At 34.1% G+C, this 13,309-nt stretch overlaps 1 protein-coding gene across 5 annotated transcripts in view; it reads left to right on the forward strand.

Moving 5' to 3' along the window:
• Nucleotides 1-13,309, forward strand: part of COL11A1 (collagen type XI alpha 1 chain) — a 526,061-nt gene that overhangs the window by 372,491 nt on the left and 140,261 nt on the right. For all 5 annotated transcript variants that reach the window (XR_014844630.1, XM_085023829.1, XM_085023830.1 and 2 more), the window contains one exon: nt 12,947-13,075. Coding sequence is in view for 4 of the 5 variants with exons in the window: in XM_085023829.1 (XP_084879955.1) it covers nt 12,947-13,075 (129 nt within the window). In the remaining variant the exon portion in view is untranslated. The remainder of the gene's footprint in view (nt 1-12,946; nt 13,076-13,309) is intronic.

Genomic DNA, 13,309 nt, shown 5'->3' on the forward strand with positions numbered 1-13,309 from the left:
TATGGCTCCGATTCGACCCCTAGCCTGGGAACCTCCATATGCTGTGGGAGTGGCCCAAGAAGTAGCAAAAAGACAAAAAAAAAAAAAAAAAAAAAGGAATGTATGTTAGAAAGGACAAGATAAATATGTGCCCTTCGTGGTAGTGTCTTATACACCTTTAAGCATTTTCTGTAACATTTGGTAAGTAGTTGTTGAATTATTAGTACATTCAAGTGATATAGGAACACCTCTCATCTACTTAAAACTACTTTCTTAAGCTGATTTTGGGACACAGTGAAATATAAAGACTGTGTGGGTAGCAGTTCTGTCTGTGATTATGTGGTTTTTCTCATCTGTTTCATTTTTCAATTAAACTAAAATTCTAAGCATTTTGGCAGCTTTCCCTTTCCACAAAAAAATAGTTCAGAAAGAATCATTAACTGTACAGTATGTTTGAAAAAAACTGTGATGTGAGTTAATGCCTTGGCAAATTCAGAAGTCTGAGTAGATAGGAAGCATAGTTTTGTTGTTGTTGTTGTTGTTTTTCCAACTAATCCTCTGATAATCTCTACTTTCTGAGGATGTTATGCCATGTTTAAAATTTAATGTCAGTCTTGTTCCTGGATATACAATCAAAAACTTCTACCAAGACCCACCATGCTTTTCAACAAAGCTCTGATATCAACTTGAACAGAAGTGTTAGTGTCCAGGTTATATCTTACGGATACATTATATACTTTTGTTAAACTGTTACTTTTACAGTGGCACATTCTGGAAATTGCTTAGCTAAATATATTTTTCTTTCCCTTCTATTTTTTCCTCATGGGCTTTACTTATAGAATAATGATTTAAAGTCTCCTGAAACTCAACTTTTTTGGAATTTATTTGTGGAATGATTACAAATGGATTATCCAGCAGCATTTCTTAAATTTACAGTGTCTGTAGATATATGTAGAAGTTTGCAGCTCAAAGTTGTGTTCTTCTTTAATTGGCCTCAAGTACTATAACAATTATACCTTATATTTGTGTACACATTACACTCCAAAAGTTGCTTAAGTAGCTATTAATTTTTAAAGAATCTTTAGGAAATACAAGAAGAATAATAGTGTTCTTAATTTACAGTTGTTGAAATCGTCTTATTAGTACTGAATAAATTAATTGCCTAGATATCTATTTATTGAACAAATATTTATTACATGCCTACTATGTGCAGGCCTATTCAAGGAACCGTGGAAACACTGGAGAACAGAACAGACATGTCTTTCCAAATGAAGTTTTACATTCCAGTGGGAATGACTAAACAGTATAGATTGGCTTATTAAGTAGAGGAGCACAGACTGTACACTGTGTGTCATCTAGTAGAGAAAGTTTACCTTCCTGAACAGTGATATGTTTGAATCCTTAAACTTAATATAGACAAAAAAGGAACATGCCAGTTGCTGTTTGAGGGCCCTCTGGTATGGTCTTTCTCTAACTTTTCCTGTGAGTTCACTGTAGTTTCCATCAGGAAACTGGATTTCTACTTAGGTGATTTAGGAGGTGTGAACAAGGAGGCAGAGTTACCTGGTGAGGAGCATGTCCTTTCCAAGGGCTAAAGGGGCGAGAGGCAGAAATAGAGGTACAGTGAAAGCTGGAGCCCTGCCAAAGTGCTTCCTGACAGTGGCAGAAGTGGGTAGGATCTCAGACTGCTGTGACAGACAGGACAGTGTTAGAGAAACTAACCAACCTCCTTCTCTTCCCACCTCTCAAACTCCTGGTGGTCACTTCCACTGTCCGTGCTGGAAACCAACCTGCAAGGCAGTCTGATGATGTGGGTTTTGGAGCCAGATTCTTTAGGCATGGGGTAAGAGAGAGCAGTATAAATGATTATGATTCGGGAAGCCAATAAAAATACCAATAAATAATTATTTATATATTTGGTCATGTCCACAGCATACAGAAATTCCTGGGCTAGGGATGGAACCTGCGCCACAGTAGCGACCTGAGTCACTGCAGTGACAATGCTAATCCTTAACCATTGGCCCACCAGGGAGCCCCAAGTATCTTTATATTAAACAGAAAAACTAGACACTTTCTCAATAATTTTCTTATTTATGCCAGGTCTTTCTAGATCATTCCTTTGATTTTCCCAGATGAAAACTGTCTAATCCCCCCACCCCTGCCACCTCAGTTTATTTATTTATTTTTCTTTATTGGAATACAGCAAGTACTAAGGAAATATGTTTCTTATATATTACATCTGTGTATAATTAATCTCCCTTACTGGGTTATACACTATCTGAAAGTAGGATCTGGATCCCTCTTAATTTCTCTTTGCTTATCTATAGAATCAGCATGTTACTTTGCCTAAATAAACATGTGCTGATGTATAGATGACTGATTAGTAGACAGTCAGGGAAAAGAATTATGAAAGTTATGTGGCTGTCAAACTTCTGTGTAAGTTACCATTAAATGTTATAGGAGAAATACATTTATTATCTGACTTATAATATATATATCTGTACCTATTAATAAAATTATGTATCACTTGTGCTGTTTTATTTTTAAGAAACTATTTAGTTGGGGGAAAAATGTAGCTTGTCTTAAAATTTTAAGGCATGAAGTACCTCCTGAAATAGGAATGCTGTGTAACAGGTTTGCTTTTTTTTTTTTTTTTTTTCCCCTTTGACAGAAAGTATAGTTCTTTCCAAATACTCTCATTTCAATAGGGAATTCTTTCAACTCTGAGAGCATAACCCGCTAACCTGCACCTTTCACTGTTCAATAGACATATGTGCAAGCTGTCTGTATTCTGAAGTGACCAAAGAAGTTTTCATGTTGACACTAAAAAAAACCCATTTTTTTTTCAAAATTAAAAATGAGTAAAAGGTGTATCAATTACTTTACAATATAAATGCATCTTAAAAAATCTTCTTAGACTTGTATATTTCATAAAATGGCCAATTTTGTTTTAATAAAACTTCAAATCATTAAAGAAATATATCATTTATTATAGTAGAGGAGTTCAACAGAGTAGACATCAAGAAGTATTTTAAAATATTATTTCTGGGCAGTATCACTGCATATAAAACTAGAATGATGAATGTATAAAAGTGCTACTTCCAATGATTTATTTTCATCCCTTGGTAGACATTTTCTCTAGGCTTAAATTAAAAAGAGGTAATAAAAATTGTGATGCTAAACTGATATTTAAAAAAATGATACCCAAATATCTGGTTTAATTGTTTGGATTAAAGGAGCAAATGTGACAGTTCAACTGTTAAACTCGTTGTGAAATGATGAAAAGAGTCTGTCATTTCTTTTCATGGTCAAAAGATGATAATTACTTTAAAAATAGATTCAAAATTTACTGCCAAGTCAAAGGCCATGAAATATAAGTAAATGTCAAATTCTGTTATTAGCTTTGTATGATAGGCATTAAAAGTCATACCTGCTTGCAAAGACCATATTTGACCTTTATACTGATATTACTTATGTGAATTTGTTCTTTGAGTCTGTGTTAAAATACAGGTTCAAAATATTCAATGATGCATAATGTTTCCTTTCATACAAATACTGTTTCTTCTAAAGTTAAAGATAAAATCTCAAAATGATTTTCATTTTATTTTAAAATTCTCTTTATAGATTCTAAATGTTACCTTCAGTTGTATTATTTTGAACAACAGATGTTTGTAAAAAGTATCAGATGACTTTATTGTTGGGAGGGATCAAATTTTGGTTATACGTTTTTCTTTTTCATTTTATGGCTGCATTCACAGCATATGGAAAGTTCAAGGCCAGGGATTGAATTTGAGCCATAGCTGTGACCTGTACTGCAGGTGTGGCATGTCACAGCTTGGCAACAAAGGATCCTTTAACACATTGCACCAGGCAGGGGATCCAACCTACACCTCTGCAGTGAACCAAGCCACTGCTCTTGAATTTTTAACCCACTGTGCCAAGGTGTAGGAACTCCTATACATATTTTAAATGTTAATCATTTAATGGAAATTCGAAATGAAAAATCCTTTTGTAATATGAGAATCATCTCAGTGTTTTTTTAAGATTTGTAATTTAAATGTTTGCATGTGATTTCTTTTTTTTTTTTTTTTTTTGTCTTTTTGCTATTTCTTGGGCCGCTCCCACAGCATATGGAGGTTCCCAGGCTAGGGGTCTAATCGGAGCTGTAGCCACCAGCCTACGCCAGAGCCACAGCAACGCAGGATCCGAGCTGCGTCTGCAACCTACACCACAGCTCACGGCAACGCCGGATTGTTAACCCACTGAGCAAGGGCTGGGACCGAACCTGCAACCTCATGGTTCCTAGTCGGATTCGTTAACCACTGCGCCACGACGGGAACTCCTGATTTCTTAAATTAAGAAAGAACTAAGAGTGTTGTTTTACTTTTGACTTATATTATTATGAACAGATACAGTGAAGTACAGATTACAAAATATATATCATTCTGACTTTATATATCTATGTTTCTGATATGATAAAACATTTTTTTCTGTTCTTTTTTCTTTTTATTGTTGACATGAAATAGAATATAATTTCATTATTAAGGAGTTAATGGTACAACCAGAAATTGTTTTAACTTTTTTACTACCATAATGAAAGTCCATTGTAAATAATCAAATAAATGGATATTTAAACTCAGTATGAACTCTAGTATAGTGAATTTGATAAAGCTCTTTAAAAACTTCTTCCCTTCAAATTCCATATTTATACTTGAGTCAAATCCTTTTTTTTTTAAATCATTCTTACTTCCTATTACTTCCTGTGCCTGAAGTGTATTTACACATGGTAATACTGTTAGGTATTATACCCTAATGATTACCCTGAATTCTAGCTATTTCCCAAATTAAATCTGCCAGTATTTCCACAGCATCCCTTTAGTACCCATCCCTGGACATAGTGAGAAATCACTCATGTTACAAACAAACCAAAGTACTTGTCTTGCCCTTTTTTGTTCTGTTATAAAGATAATACTTGCAAGATATAAATAAAAACAAACTAATATTAACCAGTCTGTATTAGTTTTCTAGGACTGCCATAACCAAATACCACAATGTCTAATGCAACAGAAATTAATTTTTTCACAGTTCTGGATGCTTGAAGTCTGAGATCAAGATGTCAGCAAGGTTGATTTTCTTCTGACATCCTTCACCTTGGCTTGTAGGTGGTCATCTTCTCCGTGGGTCTCCACATGATCTTCCCTTTGTGGTGTCTGTGTATTGATCTTCTCTTCTTATAAAAAAGACCAATAACACTAGATTAGGGCCCACCATAATGACTTCACGCAATCTTGTTTTTGTCTTCATAGGTTCTATCTCTAAATACAGTCAGATTCTGAGGCTAGAACTTAAACATGTGAATTTGGGGAGACACAAGTCAGCCCATAACACTAAGTCTAGGCAAGTTTATTTTGTCTCAATGGGAAAAAAAATGAGTATAAATTGCTACAGAAAGAAGTATGGGCTGTCAGGCTGCAGGGAAAATTTCTGCTGATTCTTACTGATGCTTATGACTTGGCTTGGCTTCAGTGATATAATCTGACAGGTGGCATGTAGAGGAGTACAATTCAAAAGTGGGTAAAGGCAAGTTTCTTGAAAGAAAAACTGAATGTATTCTGGAAATAATCATTAATTATCATTTCACTTCATAGACTTAAGAGTTCGATCCACACTGTTTTCCTTTTATTATGTTTTTCAACTGAGTCAATGTTTTTGCCATCCTACCCTTGCTCATACCAGAAGCTGCAGAAATACCTTCCACTCTTCTCTAAAGCACTTCTTTCCTCTCTTCTTGCCATTCCCATCCCACTCCATCATCAGCATCGAGTCTATTCCCAACTCTCACAGATATTTTACACTAATAAACCCCATATGTATCCTTGACTCCATTCCATTAAGTTTATTTTCTCAAGGCTTAACCACAATGGATTCTCCTAACTGATTCCTGTGCTTCCACACTGACTGCTTTCAAATCATCCTCCCCTAACTTGTCATAGTGATCTTGGTAAAATACAGTATTGGTCAGTTTACACCATGGTTCCAAGTCCTCGAACTACACTCTGTAACTTGAAGGGTTCAGTTCACACACAATGCTTTTCTTAAATTGGTTCCTTGCTCTGATCTCTCTTCCACTTTCAACCCTAATGATCACCATATAGAGCCTTACTTCCAACTACATAGTACTATATATAATTTTCCAACATTGTCAATTTCACACATCCGGAGTTTTGTTTAAGATGTTTTTTCTGTTTAATGCTATTTTTCTGTCTTCTTGATCAACCTAATTCCCGTTTGCTTACAACATATAATTAATATTTTTCCAAGAAGCATTTGTGAAAGCATTTGTTCCCATTGAGATACCTGCGTGTTGAAGTTAATGGAGTTAAGCATGTGCTCTGGGAAATTTGGAGGCTAGATGATTTTATTGAATACAGTTGCAGCATGTGATTTTTCTCTAGGTGTAGAGGAGTTGAAATTTCTAATTCTAAAAACTTTGGAAACTTAGTGAGATACATAGTCAGTAAATATTTGGATTCTTTTCCAGATATTACCAGAAGTAACTTATTCTCTTAGAATATAATGAACATCCAAGCTTTAATATTAAAAATTTAAGTCTTCTAAGATTCAAAGTGGAATTAAAAGCCTTGAGGGATTGAACATGGCAGCTGGTCCAAACCTGGTTTTTTGTTGCTCATTCTCAGGAATCAGCTGCTATGCTATACAATTCAGTGGATGCTCTGGCCGGGAACTGACTTCACCCAAGCATTGGTTGACGCCACACAGGATGAGGAGTTGAATCTTAAAGTGCAGATATTTAATATTGACACATTGACATGTGACCCGAGACATTAGATCAATTTCTTGTAACATTGTTTGCAATAAATGTTATTTCTTACGTATGCAAAAAGCCACATTTTTTGCATATGTAAGATTTAATGTGTACTAAATACATTAAGTACACACTAAATACACACTAAATACTAATGTGTATTAAATTTTATATTTCATGTAACTACATTCAGAACACAGAAAATGGACATAGCTATGCCTCAAAGTCAGTTACTATAGATATGTATATACAAACAGAAATTGTTAAGTATGTGCATTATATTTTACTTTTGAAAGGATATGGTACTACTTATAAAATTGGTCTTGGTAAAAATGTGGCAGGATCTTTTGAAATGCATGTGACATTTGGAAGAACCTCATCTTTATAGATACTTTCTATTCAGTTTTCTTTACATTTGATCACTTCCCTCCTCTAGATTTATACAAGTACTATAGTTAACATGGCTATAGATTGCAAGGCTCTACTTTAAATTTGCCTTTGTAGATCAATAGAGGAGGAGGATGTCTTTTTCATACATTGTATGCAGCAGATGTCAATTTTACTTGGCAACTTCATCCTCTTACAGCTGTGGAAATTTTTATGACTCTTGAATCTAAATATTTATAGTTCACTCAGGCTGTCAGGATGCTTTTGTTTATCTACAGACTGTCTCATAATATGTCATATGATTAACATAAAACACTATAACATTCCTGGTGGGAAAAATAGTACTTTAGGTTTTTAACTGAATTTTCCAGTTTCTCTCCAGTAGTATATTTTATGGTTGAATATCTAACACCTGAAAGAAGAATTTATAGTGGAAAAGTTGGCATGATTTCATTTAATGAAGTGAAGTACCTTAACTAGATGAGTAAGTACCCAGGAAACCAGTATTCTTCTGAAAAATATACTACTAAAAATACCATATGCAGTATGATAGGCAGCTTTTTTATGTTTCAGCAAAAGCTTCATTTAGTTTATTATGTTTTCTAAAAGTTATGTGTGGTATTCTAGAATTTTTTGTTCAGGAGAAGACCTTAGATATCTCTAAATGCATTTATTTTACAAATGATGAATTAGGGTGAGTGATTTGCAAAACTCCAAGTAATTAATGGCAAAACTGGGATTCAGGAATCAACATTTCTGATTGAAACCCTCAATGATGCAAGGTATACTCAACGGTCTTTTTTAAATGGCATAATGAATTAGTTATTGTTCAATTATAAAAATTCAATTGTGGCTACTCAGTGTTCTAAACTCATCAGTTAGTGTTTGAAAAATGTTATCAGTAAATTTTAATTTATATTCATTAACTCTGAGCATGTTTAAAATCAGTAGGCATAAAAGAAATATTATAGTCTATTCTAACTATTACAAAAAAGAGCCTTGAAAAAATTTCAGAAAAAAATCTGATTTGGGGAGTTCCCTTCGTGGTACAGTGGTTAACAAATCTGACTAGGAACCATGAGGTTGTGGGTTCAATCCCTGCCCTTGCTCAGTGGGTTAACGATCCGGCATTGCCATGAGCTGTGGTGTAGGTCGCAGACACGGCTTGGATCCTGTGTTGCTATGGCTCTGGTGTAGGTTGGTGGCTACAGCTCCAATTAGACCCCTAACCTGGGAACCTCCCATATTCCACAGGAGCGGCCCAAGAAATGGCAAAAAGACAAAAAAGGAAAAGGAAAAAAATCTGATTTGTTTGATTTTCTGTGCTATCTCATAACATAAACATAAATCATTTTGAGGTTGGAAATATTAGTAACAGTATGACCATTGTAAACCATATTGTTTTGGCAAGGGTTTTTGCTGATTCTGCTTTATTTCATGTTTTACTGGGAAATATAGTAGATGTTTCCTTATTTGTGTACATTCTGAACATATTAACCTGTTATGTACCCTTTTAAAGCACTTTTTGAATGAATGATTGAATGAAATGACTAAATAACTGAAAGAAATATAGCCAAATCTGGTAGTGGAGAAATTTCTGAATTCAACAAAATCTATCTCAAGGATGACTTAACATTGCAGTCTTTCATATCATATCATTCATATCCACCAATGAAATTTTTATTGGTGGATATGTGTTTTTGACATTTCAGTTTTGGTCATTTTTATGTTTCTAGTGTGACATTCCAGATCTTTAGCAAGTAGTTGGTAGTGTTCATTTAAATAATAGGATGTTAAGCAAACAAGGGTCAGACAAAGACACTAAAGATAAAAAGTTTGGAAATAATATGTCTATACAAGGCACTGAAAAGCTTCGATATATTCTTGGGGAACTAGCAGGCCTGTGTGCATGTCCAGGAAAGACCTGAAGAGACTCCAATATCTCAAATATCACTGACCTTGAGGATCTGTACAGCAGGAAATGAGAGCTAAGGCAGAGTTGTAAAATGTTGGAATATTGAAGGCATGTTCACACTAAAATACACATGCAAAGCCTCTTGGCAAACAGATATTTACCAGTTCAAGATATTTAAAAAATTGTCAGGCACTTACTTATCACTAACCTAACTTATCAGAGACTTCAGTGGACACAGGTGGCAAAGGACCTTGACTTATATAATTACTTCAAAAGTTCATTAAACAAACAAAAAGTAAAAACAACTCAAAACAAACAAACAAACAATAAAGAAAAGGCCCCAAGGAGACAAGTAGGTGGAATCTAATTTTCAGAGGTGAGATTTAAAATGTTTGACTTTCAACAAAAACCTATGAGGCAGGCAAAGAATCAGAAAAGTATGTCCCATACAAAAGAAAAACAACTCTATAGAAACTGTTCTTGAAGTGCCCATCTTGGACTTATCAAAGACTTAAATCAACAATTATGACTATGTTAAATAAATCATCAACTAAAGGAAACCATGACTTGAGAACTAAATGAAAGTATGAGAATGATGCCTTATCAAATAGAGAATATAAATATAGATAAAATTTCTAAAATGAGAAATCAGTTGAGATTACTCACTTTAAAGAGAAAAAAGAATAAACTTGAAAAAAGTTTACAGGCCGCTAAAAACCAGGGGGATAACATCAAGCATAGAAACACATAAAAAAAAAAAAAAAGAAGTCCCAGAATACGTGGAGAGAAAGGAGATAGAAAGCATATAAATCTGAGAATCTCAACAAATTGCAAGTAAGGTAAACTTGTACAAATCCACACCCAAAGTGTTATAATCAGACAAAAGACTAGGAGAGAATCTTCAAAGCAGCAAGAGAAAAGTGACTCACAACAAAAAAAAGAGATTCTCATTACAATTAACAGCTAATTTCTGGTCCAATACCACAGAGTGCAGAAAACAGTGGTGTGACATAGTCCAAGTTCTGGAAGAAAAGACTGTCAACTAAAAATTTTATATTACGCAAAACTATCCTTCAAACATAAAGAAATTAAAACATCAGATTTATCAGAAACAAATAATGCATCATAAGTAGAGTTGCCTTACCAGAAGTAAAAAAAGGAGTCCTTTAGATTGAAGTGAAAGGACATTAGACAGTAACTCAAATCCAGACAGAAATAAACACTGGCAAAAGTACCAACATAGTAAATATAAAAACAGTACAAATTTTGACTGTTATTGTTTGTAGCACTTTCCTTCTCTTACCTGTTTTAAAATACAGTTTCATAAAGTAAAATTTATAAAATTATGTTGATGACATATTTTTAAAGATACAATTTGTATAGCAATAATATTACAAAGCAGAGGAAGAGGGAATAGAAATGTTTGTATAATGCAAAACTGATGCTAAGTTGATATTGATCTGAAAAATGTTGTTATGAATTGAGATGATAATTGTAACCCTCAGGGTAATTACTAAAAATAAAGCCCTCTAAAATAGAGTAAAAGAAAGAAAAGTTAAAATTATCCACTAGAAAATAGCTATTTAACACAAAAGAAGGTAGTAATAGAGACATACTATAACAAAAAAAGGCATAAGACATATACAAAACAAATAGCCAAATGGCTAGTAAGTGGAGAAGTAGAGACAGTTCAAATCTCCAGTAACTGATGAGTAGATACACAAAATATAGTATGTCTATACAGTGGATTGTTATTTCAAAAAAAGAATGAAGTACTGATACATGTTAAAACTTGGGTGAACTTTGAAAACATGATAAATGAAAAAAGCTAATCACAAAAGGCCTCATGACATATGAATCCACTTATATGAAATGTCCAGGTACCAGGGCCTGGGGAGAGGGACAGATAAGAAGCGACTACCAATGATTGTGGTCTTTCCTTTAGGGATGATGATAGTTTTCTGAAATTAGATATTGTTAATAGATGGAAAACTCTGTGAGTCAACTAAAAAACACTAAATTGTATACTTTCAAGGAATAAATTCCATGCGTGAATTGTATCTTAAAAAAGTGGTAGAAATGAAAATACAGATTCGTGACTCAGAATATATGATAATTTTAAGATTAAGAATATACAATCCTTTTTAGACAGAAGAAAGAGCAATGCAGAAAAAATAACTACCACACCACAGATAGTAACCACAGTATTTAATAAAGAATTGGCAGCTGGAGTTAAATAATTTATACTCTTTTCTTGGCATTTTTTTCACAAGAGTTTGCTTATATCTTGTCAAGTTATAAATTGAATTCTCCATTTTATTAGTTTTAAATCTTAACTAGATTGCACTCTCCAAAGGACAAGGATTACATCAAATTTACATTTCCACCTCCAATGGTACCATGTTCAACGTCTTGCGTACTATACTTTCTCAATCTGCATTTATTGATGAATAAATGAATGTTGTGATATACAAGTGCTATGGATTCTTTCCTAGTACTCAGTGTTAGAGATTTTTTGATAATGATAATTTTTCATCCGAGTCTAAATAGCTTCTATTCATCAGATATAGAGAAAGCTGAAATATGAAATTATTCAAAATGGAATCAGGAGTTCTGTGAGTCAGACCCATTGCTCAAACTTACAGGGATTTGAATCATAAATTCAAATCAATATTAACCCAATATTCTTCCTACCTGAGTATAATTCTTAGTGGGTATTGTCATGACCCATAGATTTATATCAAATTAGTTTCATGTCAAATTAGACCCACGTGGAAATATTTGAATGGCTTCAAGAGCAAATTATTTGATTTTCCTTGTTTACACAGTTTCTAGAACTTCCTGAAACTAAAACTCTTTAGATAACCCTACTATTAATTATTTCTAATGTTTATTTTGATGAAGTTTGTTCAGACTTCTAAATGAGTTTTAATATATGCTTAGGTGCTCCATTTATTAATAAAAATATGCCAAACTCATGGTTTTTAATTTATAATTTGGAATTTTCCAGTCTCTCTCTGCTTCTCTCATTCATATTTGTAAGTAGGAATTTCTTTTGACATTGATTCCTCTAATAGAACTCAATAGTTGGATCTATATTTTCATTTATAAATTTGCATAAAAATAATTTAATCAAACTCTTTAGTTTTTTAATATTGGAAATATGTGACTGCTTTTATGTATTTACTGTTTTTAAATCTTATTTACTTTTTGAAATCAATTTATGTATTTATTTATTTATTTATTTATTTTTTTTTGTCTTTTTGCCATTTCTTGGGCTGCTCCCTCAGCATATGGAGATTCCCAGGCTAGGGGTCTAATCGGAGCTGTAGCCACTGGCCTACACCACAGCCACAGAAAGGCAGGATCTGAGCCGCGTCTATGACCTACACCACAGCTCACAGCAATGCCAGATCCTTAACCCACTGAGCAAGGCCAGGGATCTAACTCGCAACCTCATGGTTCCTAGTCAGATTCATTAACCACTGAGCCACGGTGGGAACTCCTTGAAATCAATTTATTACTCTAATTTTATTTATCTTATTCCATACATAGTAAGATGTGAATGCAGTATAATCAAGTTTTAATAAACAGATACATATGATATAGATTCTCTGAACCACAATATAACAGAATAACAGCTTAATATTAACATCTGGTATTTGTAAAACATGTGAATTTCTTTCACAGTCTTATAGGATTGTTTTTAAAATTGAAATATAAGTGATTTTCTGTCTCAGATATTTAAAAATGAACTACACAGTATCTTGGATAAATCTTGCTCTGGATATGTGTGTATTCAGATATGCTGACTACATCCACATCTGTTTCCTTGGCAGGGGGACATCCAGCAGTTGTTGATCATAGGTGACCCCAAAGCGGCATATGACTACTGCGAGCATTACAGTCCAGACTGTGACTCCTCAGCGCCCAAGGCTGCTCAGGCTCAGGAACCTCAGATCGATGAGGTGAGGACCCTAATATTGGGGCACATTTTCTCATTTCAATAGTTGGGATGTAAGTTTGAAGGTTTTTTTTCTTTCAGGGCCGCGTCCATGGCATATGGAAGTTCCCAGGCTAGGGGTTAAATCAGAACTACAGATGCCAGCCCACACCACAGCCACAGCAACGCTGGATCTGAGCCGTGTCTGCAACCTACACTGCAGCTCAGGCAATGACCAGATCCTTAACCCAATGAGCAA

This window comes from Sus scrofa, chromosome 4, assembly GCF_054392235.1.
Source record: "Sus scrofa isolate SSC_HxYL_T2T_F1_AM1 chromosome 4, Sscrofa_HxYL_maternal_Yorkshire_Landrace_v2.0, whole genome shotgun sequence".
Classification (NCBI taxonomy): Eukaryota; Metazoa; Chordata; class Mammalia; order Artiodactyla; family Suidae; genus Sus; species Sus scrofa.